Consider the following 17090-nt stretch of genomic DNA (forward strand, 5'->3'; position numbering starts at 1 on the left):
TATGATTATAAAATGAAACATATATTAAATACCTTTTATTTTAATATAATACACTTTTTAATTTTTTGTTTTAATTTAATAATAGATTTAAGCATATAATATATGTACGTATTTTTTTTTTTTTATATATTTCATATTTCTAACTTAAAATTTTTTTTACAAAATAATTTTTTAAAATATTTTACTGTTAAATTATTAATATAGAAAAAAAAAAGGAATTTTGCGTTGCTTGTTCTGAAATAACAAATTTATGATAACTAAATGCTAATGTAGTAAATCAAAATACTATTTACCATAGTATAAATAAAAAAAAATTTTTAAAAATATTCCTTTTCATATGAATAAAAGTTTCCTAAAGAAATAAATAGAAACATGAAAATTTTATTTTAAGATTTATTAAATACAAAACATAACTGTATATTGCAGGAATTAACTAAAAAAATAATTTCTAATATTTTTTTTTTTCAGATTTAAAATATTATTGAATTAATATAATTGAAATTAAATATATATGTGTCTAAATTATTTTTTTTTACATTTACTTTTCTGCTAAAAATTTTTTAAAAAGAGTAAAGAACTTTACACATAAAAATAGAAAATTGAATATGACAAGAGAATAGAAAAAAATATTAATTTTAATTTTTATACAAAAAAATAATAAAAATAAAATAAAAAAAAAAAAAAGGAAAACGAAACAAAATAAAAATAAATAAATAACTTTTATTCAAATGATATTTTAATATTTTTTTTCATTATAATATTTATTTAATAATTTTTTTTTTACTTTATTTAATGTAAATAAGGAAAATATCATTTTATATTTTAGTATTTAATTTTAAAAAAAATATATTTACGACAAATGATAAGGCATTAATAAAGTATATTCATATATTTTTTATTAAATTATAAAAAATAGACTATCTCTAAAATGTTTTTAAATTATTCCTCTTCTATTGATTTCCTTGTTGAGGGGCTTTTATTAACTTTTGAATCTGATATTTTTGGTGTGTCTTTTTTATTTTCTTCATTTTTATTTTTTAAAAGAAGAAAAATTCCATCTAAAGTCAATTTTCCAGCCAATATTACAGCTATACCTGTAGCTGCTATGATACTAGAAGTTGCTTCAATTATTTTATTGCAAAAATTATCTTCCTCGTTATCTAATATGAATGGATAACTATAACCTAATGCATCGTATGAACCAGGATATAATTCATAATTATTGCTTATATCATATAATTGATTATTATATGGTGGTGATGAAACTAATGAAGGCCCAATTTCATAAGTTGCTTTATCATTGCCATTACAAAGGCACTTTAAAAAGCATTTATTTTTTTTCCCTCTGCTATATACGGTAAAAGGATTTATCATATTTAGGAAATTATCATTATGTCCTTCAAAAAGAGGTAATTCTCCATTATATGGTATATTAAACATATCAGGCTGAATTGTACTCTCTATATTATGAGGTATATATCTAGGAATAGGAACTTCACTATATATTTCTCTTCTTGGTCTAAATGGTACTTGCACTTCTTTAGGAACATATTTAAATCTTTTATATTTTTTTTTTACATACTTATCCACGTATTCAACTTGTGGTACATCTACTACTTTATATACAGGTTTTACTCTAAATTTTTTTTGAGGAACTTCAACATTTTTATATTTATACCTGTCTTGATATATTGGAGCTTCTATATCTTTCACTATAGGATATGTGCGATATTCAATTCTTGGAACTTCAACTACTTTTTCCCTATATTCTATTTTTGGCACATTTATTGTCGTTTCTTGAACAATATTTTTTATAACTGGTTTTACTAATGGCTTAAAAAAAGAAATGTACATGCATATATTATATATATTTATATACATGCATATTTTTTAAAATATCAATGACAAAAAAAAAAAAAATTATATAGTAGCATATTCATTAATTATAGACACAACAATTTTTTTTTAGAATATTTGAATTATTCTTATATTACTTCATATATGGGAGTATCCACTTCTACAGTTGTGCTTGGTGAGTCCTGAATCAATTGTGGCATGAACGTTGGTGCAGGCCCTAGAACATATTTTGTTTCATTTTTGCAAATACTATCGCACATTATGTTTTTTATTTATTAATTATTAAAATATATATATATACGTCCTTTTTATGAAAGTGAAAATAAGTAAGGAAATATATAAATATTATATATATTCTAATAAATATAAAATCTTATGTTTATACTGGACATATAAAATTAAAAATATAAATTTTACTATTGAGAAAGCAGAAAAATCTACAATATATTATATAGATTATATATAAGATACAAATTAAATTAAAATTAAAAATATGGAACTCAAAGAAATTTTATTTTATTCCTTCTCATGTATTCTTTTAAAATTAAATGGTAATTAAAAATTTATTTTTCCTATATTTAAAAATTGTTACATATATAATAAACTATCCAGGTATCACAATTAAAAAAAAAAAGAATGAAATTTAGACCTAAGTCACATTGGAATTTTTATTATTTTATGTTAAAAATAAAAAATCCGTCTATAAAACAGGATTCATAAATTTGCAAGCTTAAATATTTAACTAATAATTAAATTAAAAATATACTTTTAATTTTTAATATACATATTGTAATTTTAAAAACCTTTATTTTAATCAAAGTTTAATCCGATGTTAATTGTAAAAAAATTTGTGTGTAAAGCTTCATTTAATGCATGTGTGTGTTCTTTGCATTAGCTTACCAAAAATTTACAACATAAAATTTTCTCCATAATATGTAAAAAAAAAAAAAAAAATTCAAGTTTAACCAATTTTACATATAAATTATTTAATATTATATAATACTTTTTATGAATTGCTCAGGAAATTAAATATCTGCAAACTGGAAATTCACTTTTTTTTCAGGATTTAAGTTATAAAAATTATAGCTATTTGTATATAACTAAGTATTTTTTTTTTTTATTAATACATTAATAAATGTTTTGGTGATATATTTTTATAGTAATTTGTTTGTTTCACAATAGTAATTATCTGTCTAAAAATTGTGAACTGTTAAATTTCAGTACACACTTTTTTTTTTTTCATGTTGAGAACTATTCACCTTTTTTCAATGAAAAGTATATTTTTATAGCCATTAATTATTTACTAAAAATAAAATATTACAAGAAAAAAAAAATTGATTCATAAAATAAAAATTACATGAACTAAAGAGAATTAATATCAAATAAGGGATAATAATAAAATAAAAACAGACATAAAAATATTGATCTTTTTAGTAAATTAAAAAAAAAAAATTAACTGAGTTTCAAATACAATATGAAAAAAAAAATATGAAAAAATAACAAAGGTATTAATGTAGATAATATTCTTTTATTACATATTTCAAATTTATAATATTATGCTTTTCTTTAAATATTATATGAAAATTTGCATGTCATTCATTTTATCTTATACTGATGATAGTGATGTAATTTTTAACTTTTTAAGATATTTTTGTATTAATTAATCAATTTTAGAGAATTAAAAAATTGAAAAAAGCTATTACTTGAAGATCTATGTTTAAGTTATTATGAGGATTTATTTCTAATTAATTCATTTTTTACTTATGAAAGAATAGAAAAAAAGTAAAATTAAAAATTTCAATGGATTATTTAAGTTTACATCAATTTTCTTATACCAAAACATAAACATTTAATTTTTTAATTTTATTATTTTTGTTTTTTTTTTTGCTAAAATGGTAAAAGTGTCATATAAAAATAATTAAATACTTGTGCAATTTTATATTTACGAAACATGTAAAATATAAACAAATAAATATGGTACGTCTATTATAATTATTCCGAATACTTTTTTTTAAAAAAAAAATGATAAATACAATAAAAATAGAAACAAAATTCCTTATGATGGTATTAGGTATTATAGTATTTTCTCATATGTTGTATAGCGGTTGCTATAATACATATGACTTAAATAAAGATAAATTACATAATTATGTAATTAAAAACTTTAAATTATTAATGAGGCAAAAAAAAGGAAGCACATTTATCAATGATAATAATTTGATGTGTAAATATGATGAAAAGGAAAATATATTTAAAATTTTTAATTCAAATAATATATTATATGAACCGTTTGTTGACACTTCTACTTTCACTTTATGCCCAGTTTATCCAAGAATTTTATATTTTAAATTTCATTTAGATTGGCTTATTTCCTTAATTTTTGTTAGGAAAATAAACATATGTATTTATAAAGTTTTAAAATTAGTAGTAAATTCCAATTTTTTAACCTTTCTTTTAATTGTTGCAGAAGTTGTTGCCTTTGCAGAATCTCTTTTTGGATATTTTATATTAATAATATTAATTTGTAAAAAAATTATTATTCCATTGTTTAAAGTAATCTGTTCAGGAATTGCTATTTTTTATACTTTTAAATACATTATACTTTTTATTATTCACATCAGGTAAATTTATGAGAACATAATAAAGAGGAAATAAATGAAACAAAGAAATCTATAAAAATATTAAAAAATAATATTTATAAAAAAAAAAAAGAAATTGAAAACATATATAAAAATATAATTATTTTTCTTTATGAAATAGTTCTATTTTATTTATTTTTTTTTTATATATTAAACATAAATGCATATATATGAAATGTTATATCAAATTACATATATTTGTTAATGTTGTATTATTATAAAAATATAATAAAAATATTTTCAGAGGTTCTATATAATAATGAATTAAATAAAAGTATATGTTAAAAATAATAATAATAATAATTTTTAAAATATGTAAATTTATTTTATAATCCATTAATCAATTGCCTTCTAACGCGCTGCAGATTTATAATTCCGAAAAGAGTTATAGAGTTAATCTTCAACAACATTAATTTTTTAAAATTTTATTTTAAAGAAGTATATAAAAAAAAATATATATATATATATATATAAGTAAATAATCAAATGCAAAAATAAGACTTTTTTTTTTTTGCTTTCAGCTTATAGAAGTATTTAGTATTTTAATAAATAATAATATTTGATCTTTAGATATAAAATGAGAGGTATAATTATAAAAAGAATGGAATAATTTTTTTGCTCATTATACATAAGCTATTTTATTTTAATTTAAAATCATCTAATTTAAAAAGAGCTATATAATATTTATGTATTTCTAAAACCTAAAATAATCTATATGTTTTTACTAGCATTTTACACATAAATTAATGTATTTTCATTACACTTTTTATGCCTCTTTTCCAATTTTTTTTTTTTTTTTGGTGAATCAATAACTTTAAAAATCTCAAAAAACATTAATTATATTTTTCTATATAGTAATAAATATATTTTAATTTAACAAAAATAAATGTTAAATACAAAATAATATAAATAATATTAAAATAACTTGAATAAATAAAAAATTACTGGTATTAGGAAAATTTAAAATCTATGTCTTTTTATTATTTTTGTAATATAAAAATATAACACATTAAAATATTTGTTTGTGTATATAAAAATTTTAGTTTTTGAAGTAAAAAAAGCATTATATAATAAACATAAAAATTATAAAAAACAAATTAAAGTGTAAAATTATTTTAATTAAAAAGAATAGCTAAATTTTATAATATAAATTTTTAATTTTTACTTAAATAAAAAATAAAATATTATATAATACTATATGAAACTATACAATATAATACTTACTCAAAAAATTAGAAATAGAAGTATTTAATATATCATAATATTCAAATAAATTATATATACAAACAATTAATGCATTAGGGCTTACGTATAATGTAAATGAATTTTTTTTCTCAGCGCAAATTCGAATCATTTTATATTTAGTTAAATTAGGGAACCTCATTTTTTCTTCCTGAGAAAATAATTTCTCTAATCCATTTATATTAAACTCACCAAGATTTTTTATTAAATTTTTAATCTAAAAAAAAAAAGTAATTATCCATTTTATAAAGGCTTATTCACATGTCATTTTTATTATTATTATTTTTTTTTTTTTACGTTCTAACTTTAATATTTATTTAAATAAATGAATATCAACAAACAAAAGCATATATATATATATATAAAATATGAAGAATACAATGAATTTTATATAATAAAATGTATGTCTATATATTTAAATTAATTTAAATATATACCTGATATTCATATTTGGTTGATAATACATCAATATATTGAGTATCTTTATAATTATATATATTCTCAAATAATATTGGTGTAAAATAAATATCTTTTGTGTTATGAATAGTAATTAAAATGTAATCTGTCAAATACATTTTAATTAAATCATCTTTTTTTATTTTGTCAAGAGTCAACATACCAGTATTATGGATAAAATTTGTTTTTTTGAACAAATAATTATTTAAATAAAAAAAGAAATTAACAGCTCTTAAATTTTGTAAAAATGGCAATTTCAAAATATAAATATTTTTGTCTTCTGATAACATTATATATGTATTATTACAATAAATAACTTCTATTATTTTTAATTTAGGAGATTTTAATTTTTTAAAAGTAATAAAATTGCTTTTCGTATCAGTACATATTTTCTCATCTTTATTTGAAATATTTAATGGATTTCCTTTTTTATATATCCAAAAATAAATTTCTTTGTTTTCAAATAAAACACAACCGTGATTGCAAGACGTTCCACTAATTAATTTTTTGGGTTTTGAATTTATTAACTTTTTTTTAAATTTTACATTATCAGATATTTTGATATATAAAAAGTAATTTTTCTTATTTATATAATCGTTATCAATCTCTTCATCAATTGTACTATCAATATCATTTTCTGTAAATTGATCATTTGCTTCGTTTTTGTTACTCACACTTCTTGCAATTTTTATAGAATACTCTAAAATACTTCCTTTTTCTTTTTTCAAATAATTATTGACTGCATCATTATTAATAACTCCACTTTTTTTATTTAATTCTAATTTAATATTATTATAATTTTTGTGCTTTTTTATTATTTCTTCTTTTAATTTACAACAATCTCCACATGAATTTACCTTAAAATGATTATTATTAATATTATTGCTAAAATCATTATTTTTATTGATGTTTTTCAAATTATTAACATTATTTATGTTATCACCACTTTTTATATTTTTATTAACGTTATTGTTATTTATTATGTGTATATATTCGCAACTATCACTAGAGTAGTTTTTATATGCTTTATTGAATTGATAATAATTTTTTCTTTCTTTATTATGATTTATATGAAGTTTTAAATACTTATCATTAGTTCTTTTTCTTTTCTTTCTTTCGCTAGTATAATTATATGATAATTCAAAAATAGTAGAAAATTTTAAATCTACATTGTTATTTTTTATATCATAATCATTTAACTCTGGTAAACTAACAAATAAAGCATTGAATTCTAAATTTTGTTTTAGGAATTTTTCTGGTATTACCATTTTAATTTGCTTGATATTCATTTTATTAGAATCAATATTAATATTTAAACCTACATATAAATTATTTTGATTATCTATTAAGCTAATGCAGAAAATATTTATAGGATCAAATATATTATTCTTCGATATTTTCTCATTACATAAATTATTTTCATTTTGTATCATATTATCTTTATTTATCTTATCAAAATATATATCACCTTGATAATTACATGAAACTACTTGAATATTTGTAATTTCATTATCTGTAGGAATTTCTATATTTTTCCATTCATTAAAATGATCTAAATGCCATAAGTATCTACTATGTTTATATACATATAATTTCCTATTAGATAAATATACAAGAATATGCCATCTCGAAAAATGAATTAATTTTATAAAATTATTTTCAAATATGTCATTATTAAATAAATAATCATTCATATGAATACCTAAACGTGGCTTAAATTCTTTTTTATTAAATGCAATTGCTTCATTTGCAAATCTAGCAAATGCTCCACCAAAACAAGCAAAGTTTTTCCCTATATTATATTTCTCTATCAATTTTGAAAGTGCTTTAACATCATTCTCTAAAAAATTACATAGCATAAATAAAATACATAAAATATAATAATTTAAAAAAAAGAAAATATATCTATATAAAAAATTATATATTTACAAATACAAGAATCAATATAAGAAAAAAAAATAAATAAATTTAATTTAAAAATTTAAAAACATAAAAGTGCACAACATAAACTAATACATAATATTTCATTATAATATTAAGTATATATATGTAGCATTTTTTAAATTATAGTAATAAATTCTTAAATTTTTTTTTAAATTAATGAAATTTGCATATTCATTTGAATAATTTTGATATGATGTACCTGTGAATTTTTTCTTTTCTTTAAATTTGCAATTTATGTTTTCTATTTCGTTATTTTCTTCAATCCTATCATTTTTATTTATATCATAATATGCCTTATTTTTATAATTGATCATATTTTATATGCTTTCAGTTTTCAAAAAAATTTTATTTTTAGAATAGTTGTGTAGAATTCTTTTCTTTCACAGTTCATGTTTATAAATATAATTAGTTTTTAAGCTTAAACTGTTCAATTAAAAAATTCTTTTTTTCTTTGCAATTTTTTTTTCAACATAAAGTATACTATTAAGAAAGAACCTTTTAAAATAAACTCATGAAGAAAAAAAAAATTACTACAATGTTGTTTTTTTTTTTTTTTTGTTTATTCTATTATTTTGTTGTATTTAATTTGTAATTTAATTTGTTAGTACATGAAGTTTATAAATTATAATTTTGCTACCCCCTCCCCCAAAATGACAAATTATATACACAAAAAAAAAAAAAAAAAAACAATTTTTAAAATATATGTGCTTGAATAAAAACTAGAAAAATAAAAAACTCGTATTTATTTTATAATACAGTATTTAAAAACAAAAAAGAATATTTACATTTTTTGCTAACTATAATAAAAATCCAAAAAAAAAAACCACTAATTCAACATATATTTTTTTAATTTCTTATCCTAGAAGCGTAAGTTTTTTCTTTAACCTTTTTATACTTTTTGTTTATATATATATAAATATATACATATATATATCAACCTATTTATATGAGTAAAAAAATTAAAATATAATTTATTTTTATAATTTCATTTTAAAAAGGTTCTCTAATGAATATAACAACTAGTTTTTATTAAAAATTAAACAAATCATTATAAATATATTTGAGCATATATATATAAAAATATACTAAAAAAATAACAAAATGCATGATCTTATAAAAATCAATGTTAGACGAAAAAAAAATATATACTCATATGTAAAAAAAATGAAATGAGTAAAAATATTGTAACAAAAAAAAAAAAAAAAAAAAGAAAATAACATATGTCGTAGAGAAATTTTTTATATGTGAATCTTATCTACATTTACATTTACAATTTTTTTTTATGTTCTTCGTTATATATATATAGCTATAGATTAGCTATTATATTTTTTCTTTTAAATAAAACAATAGGATTTTTATTAGCTATATGTTTTTTATTTTTTTGTGTTGTATACATTACAAAAATGTTTCTTTTTATCAAATTATCTTAAAATAAAATTAAAATAAAGGAAAAAAATAAAACAAATTTACATCAAATCAAATTAAATCAAAACATATCAAATTAAATCAAAATATATCAAATTAAATCAAAATATATCAAATTAAATCAAAATATATCAAATTAAATCAAAATATATCAAATTAAATCAAAACATATGAAATTAAATTAAATCATATAAAATAAATTCAGTTTAAAACAATTCAAATAAAAACAAATCAAATCGAATATTAATTAAACCTAAATCATAAAAAAAATCATAAAATATTAAATACTATATATGTAAAAATAAAATGAAATGTATCACAGAAATAAAATGAAGTGTGATAAAAATATAATAGTGTATAAAAAATATTAATTAAATTATAAATTTTTTGTGAAGTTGCTTTAAATATGAACAATAATATATATTAATTAAAGTTTATCAAATGAAAAAAAAAATAGTTTTTCTATAAATGTGTGCAACGTGATATTAAAAAGGAAAAAAATATATACATATGTACCTTTATATGCATGTAATTATTCTTCATATTAATTATACGGAAAAAGATATAAAAAATAATTTGTATTAAACAATCTACACATAATAAAATTTAATTAAAATATTAATTTTTATTAAAGAATTTGTTTTTACTTTTAAAATATATAGGTTTAATTAAAGAAATAAAATTTTTATAATAATACAATATATATAATTGAATGTATTTTATATCTACATTGAACATAATATAAAATTATGATATAACAGAAAAAAAAAAAATATACATATATATATAAATGTTTTTCTATAATTTAAAAAATTAAGATATAAGTATTTCTTCTAAATTTGTAAAATAACTGTTAAAAAGATATTTTCTACTTTTATTTTATTTATTTTTAGTTATGAAAAAATATTGTAATATTATTGGAATATATTTTTTTTTTTTTTTTTTGTTATAAAATAGTATATTATTAATGAAATGCTTGAAAATCGAGTATTATGTACCAAACGAAAGTTTGATACAACTTTTTCTTTTTTTTGCTGCTACTTAAAAAAAAATAATAAGCTAAAATTTTCTTATTTTTCAACTCAGAAAACATTAATTTACGAACATATTGGTGAAAATGATTTTTTATTAAAAAAAAATAATTCCATTTATTCCCTTGTCAATTATAATTATGTTAATAATAAAATTCGCGAAATAAATTCTTATTTAAAAAATAATGAAAATGTTGATAAAATAATTGAAAATTTATATATTTTATGTGTAAAAGGAAATATAGGCCTATGTGACGAAAGAATAAAATATTATGTTAATTTTATATTAAGTTACATAAATGAATATATAAATGAATCAAAAGATAGTTCAATTACTATAGATAAATTTAATAACCAACAAAAATGTTTTATAAACATTAGTAGTTATTTGTTGTTCTTAAATATTTTAAAAGTGTTAAATATAAAAACTGATTTCGATCGTTTATTGAAATATGTAAGTCAAAATATTCACTTTTTTTCTATTGACGTTGTTAGAAAAATTGCTTTTAATCATGACTTAAAAAAAAATCATGATTTTTTTTTTAAAGAAGTGTTAAATTATATTTACACATTAATCCAATATAACAATGAATTATACTTTCAAGAAATAAAAAATATAAATATATGTATTAATATTTGTACAAATTTTTTTTTTGGTAAAAAATATATTGAGGAAAAAAATATGTATGATTATGAATTTAACGACGATATAATTTATTTATATAACATGAATTATATTTATATAAATCACATTGCTATATTTTGCAATTTAATACATGCTAAAAATACAATTTATGATAAGAAAAAATGTTATAAAAGTGAAGAATATGCATCAGAAAAGAATGAAAAAGAAAAATCATCAAAATATGGAATTACAGAAGCTTCTGCATATATTTATTCTAATAATCAGAAAAGTATTAACGAAAATTCTAATTTAATTCAAGATAATAATAGAAAAGAAACTGTTCATTCACACAATGAAAAGAAATTGAATAAAAATATAAATGTAAAATATGATGTTGAAAGTAACATTGATAAGACAAATTTAAAAGGTGAAAATACTAAGGATAATTTTATTAATATAATATCAAGTAGTGATGAAAATATAAAAGAATACAATATGGAAACTTACGATTTAGGAAAATTAGAAAGTTATGTAATGAATATAAATGATTTTTATTTTAATTATTATATGATAGATACAATATATACTCTTTTTAATTATTACACGAATTTATCTAAAAAAAAAAAGATAAATAAGGAACTTTTATTTTTTTTTATACCTGATGTAAAGAATTATATTAAGAATATTATTTTGAATTTTATTGTTAATATAAATAGTAATTTATATAGAAACAAAATGTTAAAAAGTAAGAGAATAATAGCATCAATAGAAAGAATATTAAAATTAGGTAATTCATTTGAAATACCTTTTAAATTAGAACAATTTGTATTACACTACTGCAATATATTACTAGTAAATAAATTAGATTTATCATTAATAGATAATATTAAAATATTAAGTATTTTTAAAGAAATAAAAAAAATAAGTGAAAAAAAAAATTTGGAAAATACACCAGAACAAAAAATTAAAAATAAAAATATTAATGATCATCCGTTAAATAAATTAGAAAATGGAGTAATAGAAGAAAAAAAAGATTTAAAATTGTCTCTCTTTAGCTTAAACTTTAAATTAAATTTTACTAATATTGATTACCATTGTTATAGTTTATATAGTTATTTTGATAACATGATTAAGTTAGTTTGTAACAATTTAAAAAATTGTTTACATAACTCTAAAGGTACGGATATTTGTTTGCTTATTCCTTTAGTTTACGAATTTTATAAATATATTGATGAAGAATTAAAAAATATATTAATAGTTCAGATAACTTGTAATAAAGAGGATATAAATGAAAACAATCTTATAAATATCATTCGAGTATTTTCTAAGGTGAACTATAAGAATGAACTGCTTGAAAAGTTTATATATAAAAATGTTAAATTTTTTTCAAATGGAAAAGATGAATGGGGAATCAAGAAAATAAATACTTTTTTTTCTTCTCCAAAATTGTTTTTTTTATTTTTTTATTATAAAAGCAAAAATAATTTATTTACCTATAAAGATATTTATTATATAGAAAATTATATACAAAATCACTTTTTTGAAATGAATATAAAAGATTTTATTAACATTTTATTAATTTATTATAAAAATAAAACTTTTTTATTGCCAGAATTATTAATTAAAATAGGTGTTATTTTTAATAACGCCAAAAAATCTATAAGTAAAAACGAATTATTATTTTGTTTATTTTTACTTTCAAAAAATTATTATTATTTGTCAAGAGAAAATTATGAAATGGAAAAAGATATAAATTTACACAAAAAAATTAATATATTTAGAAAAGTCCAATATAATCAACAACAAATCAACGAATTTATAAATATAATTAATGATATTTTATTTTTTGTCTATGAAGAAAAAAAAATAAATTATCATCCTGAACAGATAAAATATGTTGAAGAAAAAATAAACAAAAATTTATCCGAAAACGAAATAAAAAAAGAAAAAGAAAATAATAAAAAAGATCATGAAGGAACAAATATACTCCAAGACAGTAGTCTAATAAATGAAAAAATAAATAATTCTAAAATAAATTTTAACGAATTAAAAACAAATTTTATAATGATGAAAATACTTCATAATTTATATTATTCTTTTTTTTCAGTTTGTAAAAAAAAAGAAATTTTGAATAATCATCATGATAAATTACTATCTCATTTATTTTTATGTTTTAATAATAATTACACAAAAAATATAGAAGAAATTAAATATGTTCCTCCTTTATTATTTTATTTCAGCTATTTTAATAAAGCTTCTCCCTTTTATTTTGAAAAGCAAATATTATATATATTAAAGAATTATGTAATTGATGATAAAATAATTAAATATATATTATTAAGTCATGTATTTATTAAGAAGAAAATTCCTGATGAAGTAAAAAAGTGCATAAAGGAATATGTAGCAAAAAATTTTGAAAGCTTTAATAGTAATCTTCAAATATTATGCTTTAAATTCTGTAATCATTTTTTAAATATAAAAAACGAAGAGAATACAAATGAAATAAATGACATTTCTTTGTTCAATCATATATTAAATTATTTACTATTAAATTTAGAAAAGATGAAACCATATCATTATTTAACTATATATTTTACCATTTGCAATAATTTTGTTAAAAAAAAAAAGCATTATATTCAATTGTTTTATTATATGAACAAATTTGCTTCCCATTATAATAATGAACAGTTATTTCTAATACTTTTTTATATGTATAAAACAGGATATAGTAAACCAAAAATAAGAAAAAAAATAAGAAATTTAATTTTATTTCGTTACAAAAAAAGATTAATTAATTTAAGTACATTCATAAAATATATATTACCACTTGATGAGTTCGGTATATATCATCTCTTCCCAATTAAATTTCAGAATATTATATATAATCAAGTAAATTAAAAAAATATATAAAAAAGTACTATATATATATAGAGAAATATTTTTACATTCTTATAATTAAAATTTTTTTTTTCCATATTATAGTTAACAGAAGAAGTGAAATCTTGTGTTAGACAACCTCTAGAAGATGATGTGGTAAAATATATAATAACAATTATTCTTAAAAATAAATTACATTAAAATAGAAGAATAAAGAATTATAATATCAATAAAATAAACCTGAAAAATCATATATTATTTTATATTTACTTCTTTAACTTTTTTTATCTTATTGCAGATGAAAGAGATAAGAAATGAAGAAAAAGTAATTTTTTTGTTTAAACATATATATATATATATATATATATATATATATATATATATATATATATATGCTTTTGTTACTTCATAATTTATATTTTCTGTTTATATAATAAAGCATACAAATTTTTATATATATATTAAGATAATTTGGTGGATTATAATTAAAAATTGTTATATATATATATATATATATGTTTATTATATTGTAGATATATACTATTTTATTTTAATATAATCTTTATTAGTAAATAATCATTTATTTACATTCCAAACATATATATAAATAGATATATAACATGAAGAAAGTTATTTTATCATATTTTTTTTTTTTTTAATTTTTTTGAATTAACAGGACGATAAAATTGAAATAAGTGAAAAACAAGAAGATGCACCTATATATATTTTTGAACAAATGGTTAAAAATTATTAAGAAGATTACTTTTATTTTTTATTTAATTATTTTTATATTTTCTTACATTTAATATAAAAAATTGTAGAGTATATTTGTTATGAAAAGTATCTTTTGTTATTTTTTTATATAATTTTATCTTGAAACTTTTATTTTTTTTTTTTAATTAATTTTCTTTTCTTAAATAATAACTTAATTTTTAATTAAATTTTTTTAAGAAAAAATTTACAACAAAATAGTATTTTTTTTCATGTATGAATGAACTATATTTTTAAAAGATATTTTTAATATAAGTACTTACAATTTTATATTTTTTGAGTTTTTTAAAAAGAATTAGAAGTGAATTTTATAAACATATTTATGTTTTCTTATATAAATATTAAAAGAAAAAAAAATTAATATATATATTTAAAATTACAATGAGTGAAGATATAGATGAAGATATTATTTACGAAGATATAGAAAATAAAAATGATATAATTGATTTAAGTTCAGATGATGAATTAAGCAGCTATTCATATGCAAACGGTGAAAATGACGAGTTAATTAAATATAAGAAAGAGAAAATTTCATTTTTTAAAAAATTTTACACAAATAAAAGTATTTACTTTATTAATTCATTCAAAAAATGGATATATTTTGGTAGTATAAACAATAAATGTTATATATACAATAATTTTGATAATGATTTAAAACATTTTGTTAATACAGTTAATTCAGAAAAATATAAGGAATATGATAATGAAAAAAAAAATGATTTTAAAATAAATTTAAAAAATGTGAAGCATCAAAAATACAGTGATACAGTAACAAATATCAAATTTTCTAAAAATAATAAATATGTCGCTGTAAGTATATATAATGGTGAAATATATATATATGAAAATAATGACTATGACAGATCAGAGATTTTAAATTACAATATAAATAATATAAAACAAAATATAAATAGTAGTAACAGCTTATTAAATATATATAATTGGAATATTGAAAACAAAGAAAAAACAGAATATGTAAATGAAGAAATGAAATTTATTAATATTTTAAGTATTAATGATTCAAATAATGAAAAAGATTTAGAATATTTTATGTTCTGCCCATTTAATGAAAATATTCTTATAAGTATTTATCTAAATTCAACAAATATATATATATGGGATATACTAGAAAGTAGTCCTATACATATTACTCATACTATTAACATTCCTACCTTTTTAAATATATGTAATTATGAAAACAACTTTTATATAATGGCTGGATTTGATAATGGTGAATGTTATGTTTATGACTATGACATATATAATTTAAAGAGAAGAGATTCAAGTAAAAATTTTGAAAAAAAAAAAAAAATGGAATACATTGAAACAAACAATTCTAATAAAATAACATTAAGCGATAATATATTAACAAACAATGAAATAGATAATGTTAACGATGTATTATGTATAGACAATCACATAATGAATGAAATATATGTAGCAACACATAAAAATATCATCAAAATATACAACGTAAATAATAATAATATTATTAGCACATATAATAACTTACATAATGACATAATAGATTACTGTTTATTTAATAATAAAAAAAACAACTTATTTGCTTCTTCGTCTTTAGATAATAAAATAAATATATATGATTTTCAACATAATAAATATATTAATCAATTTAATGTTAATTATGACTTTAATGAATTAGATAAAAATAGTCAAATAGAAAAAGGTATAAATTTTTTAAAATGGATTAATACAAATTTATTATTATTTTCCAGTTTAAATGGAAATATATATATTTATGATATAAGATTAAGAAAATGTATTCATCAATTTTATTGTCATGTTGATACTATATTTAATGTAAATGTATCACTTCATTTATATGAAAATAAAAATATATTATCAGTATTGACAGCAAGTGACGACAATTCTTCTAATATACACTTTTTTGATATTTCTTCATTTATTTGATATTTTAATATATCACATAAATATAAATTTACATAAGTTCTATTGTATTTTATCATTTTTGAAGATTTATATATATTCTATATTTTAAAACAACTTTATTAAAATTTTTTTATTTCGTTCATTATATATTTTTATAATATATAAAAATTATCATATTATTATTTCCTTTTTTATATGTAATGTTCCATATATTTATTGACTCAAATATTGGAATTTTTCTAATTTTTTTTTTTTTTTTTCTTTATAAAACTTAAACTTACTTACACTTTTATTTTGAATTTTTCAATGAAA

General features: G+C 17.2%; 5 protein-coding genes across 5 annotated transcripts; 3 read left to right on the top strand and 2 right to left on the bottom strand.

Moving 5' to 3' along the window:
- Window positions 1–939: 939 nt before the first annotated feature.
- On the bottom strand, window positions 940–2117 carry IMC1m (inner membrane complex protein 1m, putative; the record flags this gene model as incomplete). The annotated part of the gene is made up of 2 exons (XM_028675584.1): window positions 940–1833; window positions 1995–2117. 2 exons carry the CDS (start codon window positions 2115–2117, stop codon window positions 940–942), a joined length of 1017 nt encoding a protein of 338 aa, XP_028532158.1.
- Window positions 2118–3948: 1831 nt separating this feature from the next.
- On the top strand, window positions 3949–4482 carry PRELSG_0612600 (conserved Plasmodium protein, unknown function; the record flags this gene model as incomplete). Its single annotated transcript, XM_028675585.1, has 1 exon — window positions 3949–4482. The coding sequence occupies one exon, from the start codon at window positions 3949–3951 to the stop codon at window positions 4480–4482; it is 534 nt and encodes a 177-aa protein (XP_028532159.1).
- A 1218-nt stretch (window positions 4483–5700) lies between these two features.
- On the bottom strand, window positions 5701–8452 carry PRELSG_0612700 (conserved Plasmodium protein, unknown function; the record flags this gene model as incomplete). Its single annotated transcript, XM_028675586.1, has 3 exons — window positions 5701–5955; window positions 6176–8034; window positions 8338–8452. 3 exons carry the CDS (start codon window positions 8450–8452, stop codon window positions 5701–5703), a joined length of 2229 nt encoding a protein of 742 aa, XP_028532160.1.
- Window positions 8453–10535: 2083 nt separating this feature from the next.
- Window positions 10536–14850, top strand: PRELSG_0612800 (conserved Plasmodium protein, unknown function; the record flags this gene model as incomplete). The annotated part of the gene is made up of 4 exons (XM_028675587.1): window positions 10536–14108; window positions 14202–14252; window positions 14395–14421; window positions 14773–14850. 4 exons carry the CDS (start codon window positions 10536–10538, stop codon window positions 14848–14850), a joined length of 3729 nt encoding a protein of 1242 aa, XP_028532161.1.
- Window positions 14851–15248: 398 nt separating this feature from the next.
- PRELSG_0612900 (conserved Plasmodium protein, unknown function) lies at window positions 15249–16799 on the top strand (the record flags this gene model as incomplete). Its single annotated transcript, XM_028675588.1, has 1 exon — window positions 15249–16799. The coding sequence occupies one exon, from the start codon at window positions 15249–15251 to the stop codon at window positions 16797–16799; it is 1551 nt and encodes a 516-aa protein (XP_028532162.1).
- Between the last annotated feature and the right edge of the window lie 291 nt (window positions 16800–17090).

This window comes from Plasmodium relictum, assembly GCF_900005765.1.
Source record: "Plasmodium relictum strain SGS1 genome assembly, chromosome: 6".
Taxonomy (NCBI): domain Eukaryota; phylum Apicomplexa; class Aconoidasida; order Haemosporida; family Plasmodiidae; genus Plasmodium; species Plasmodium relictum.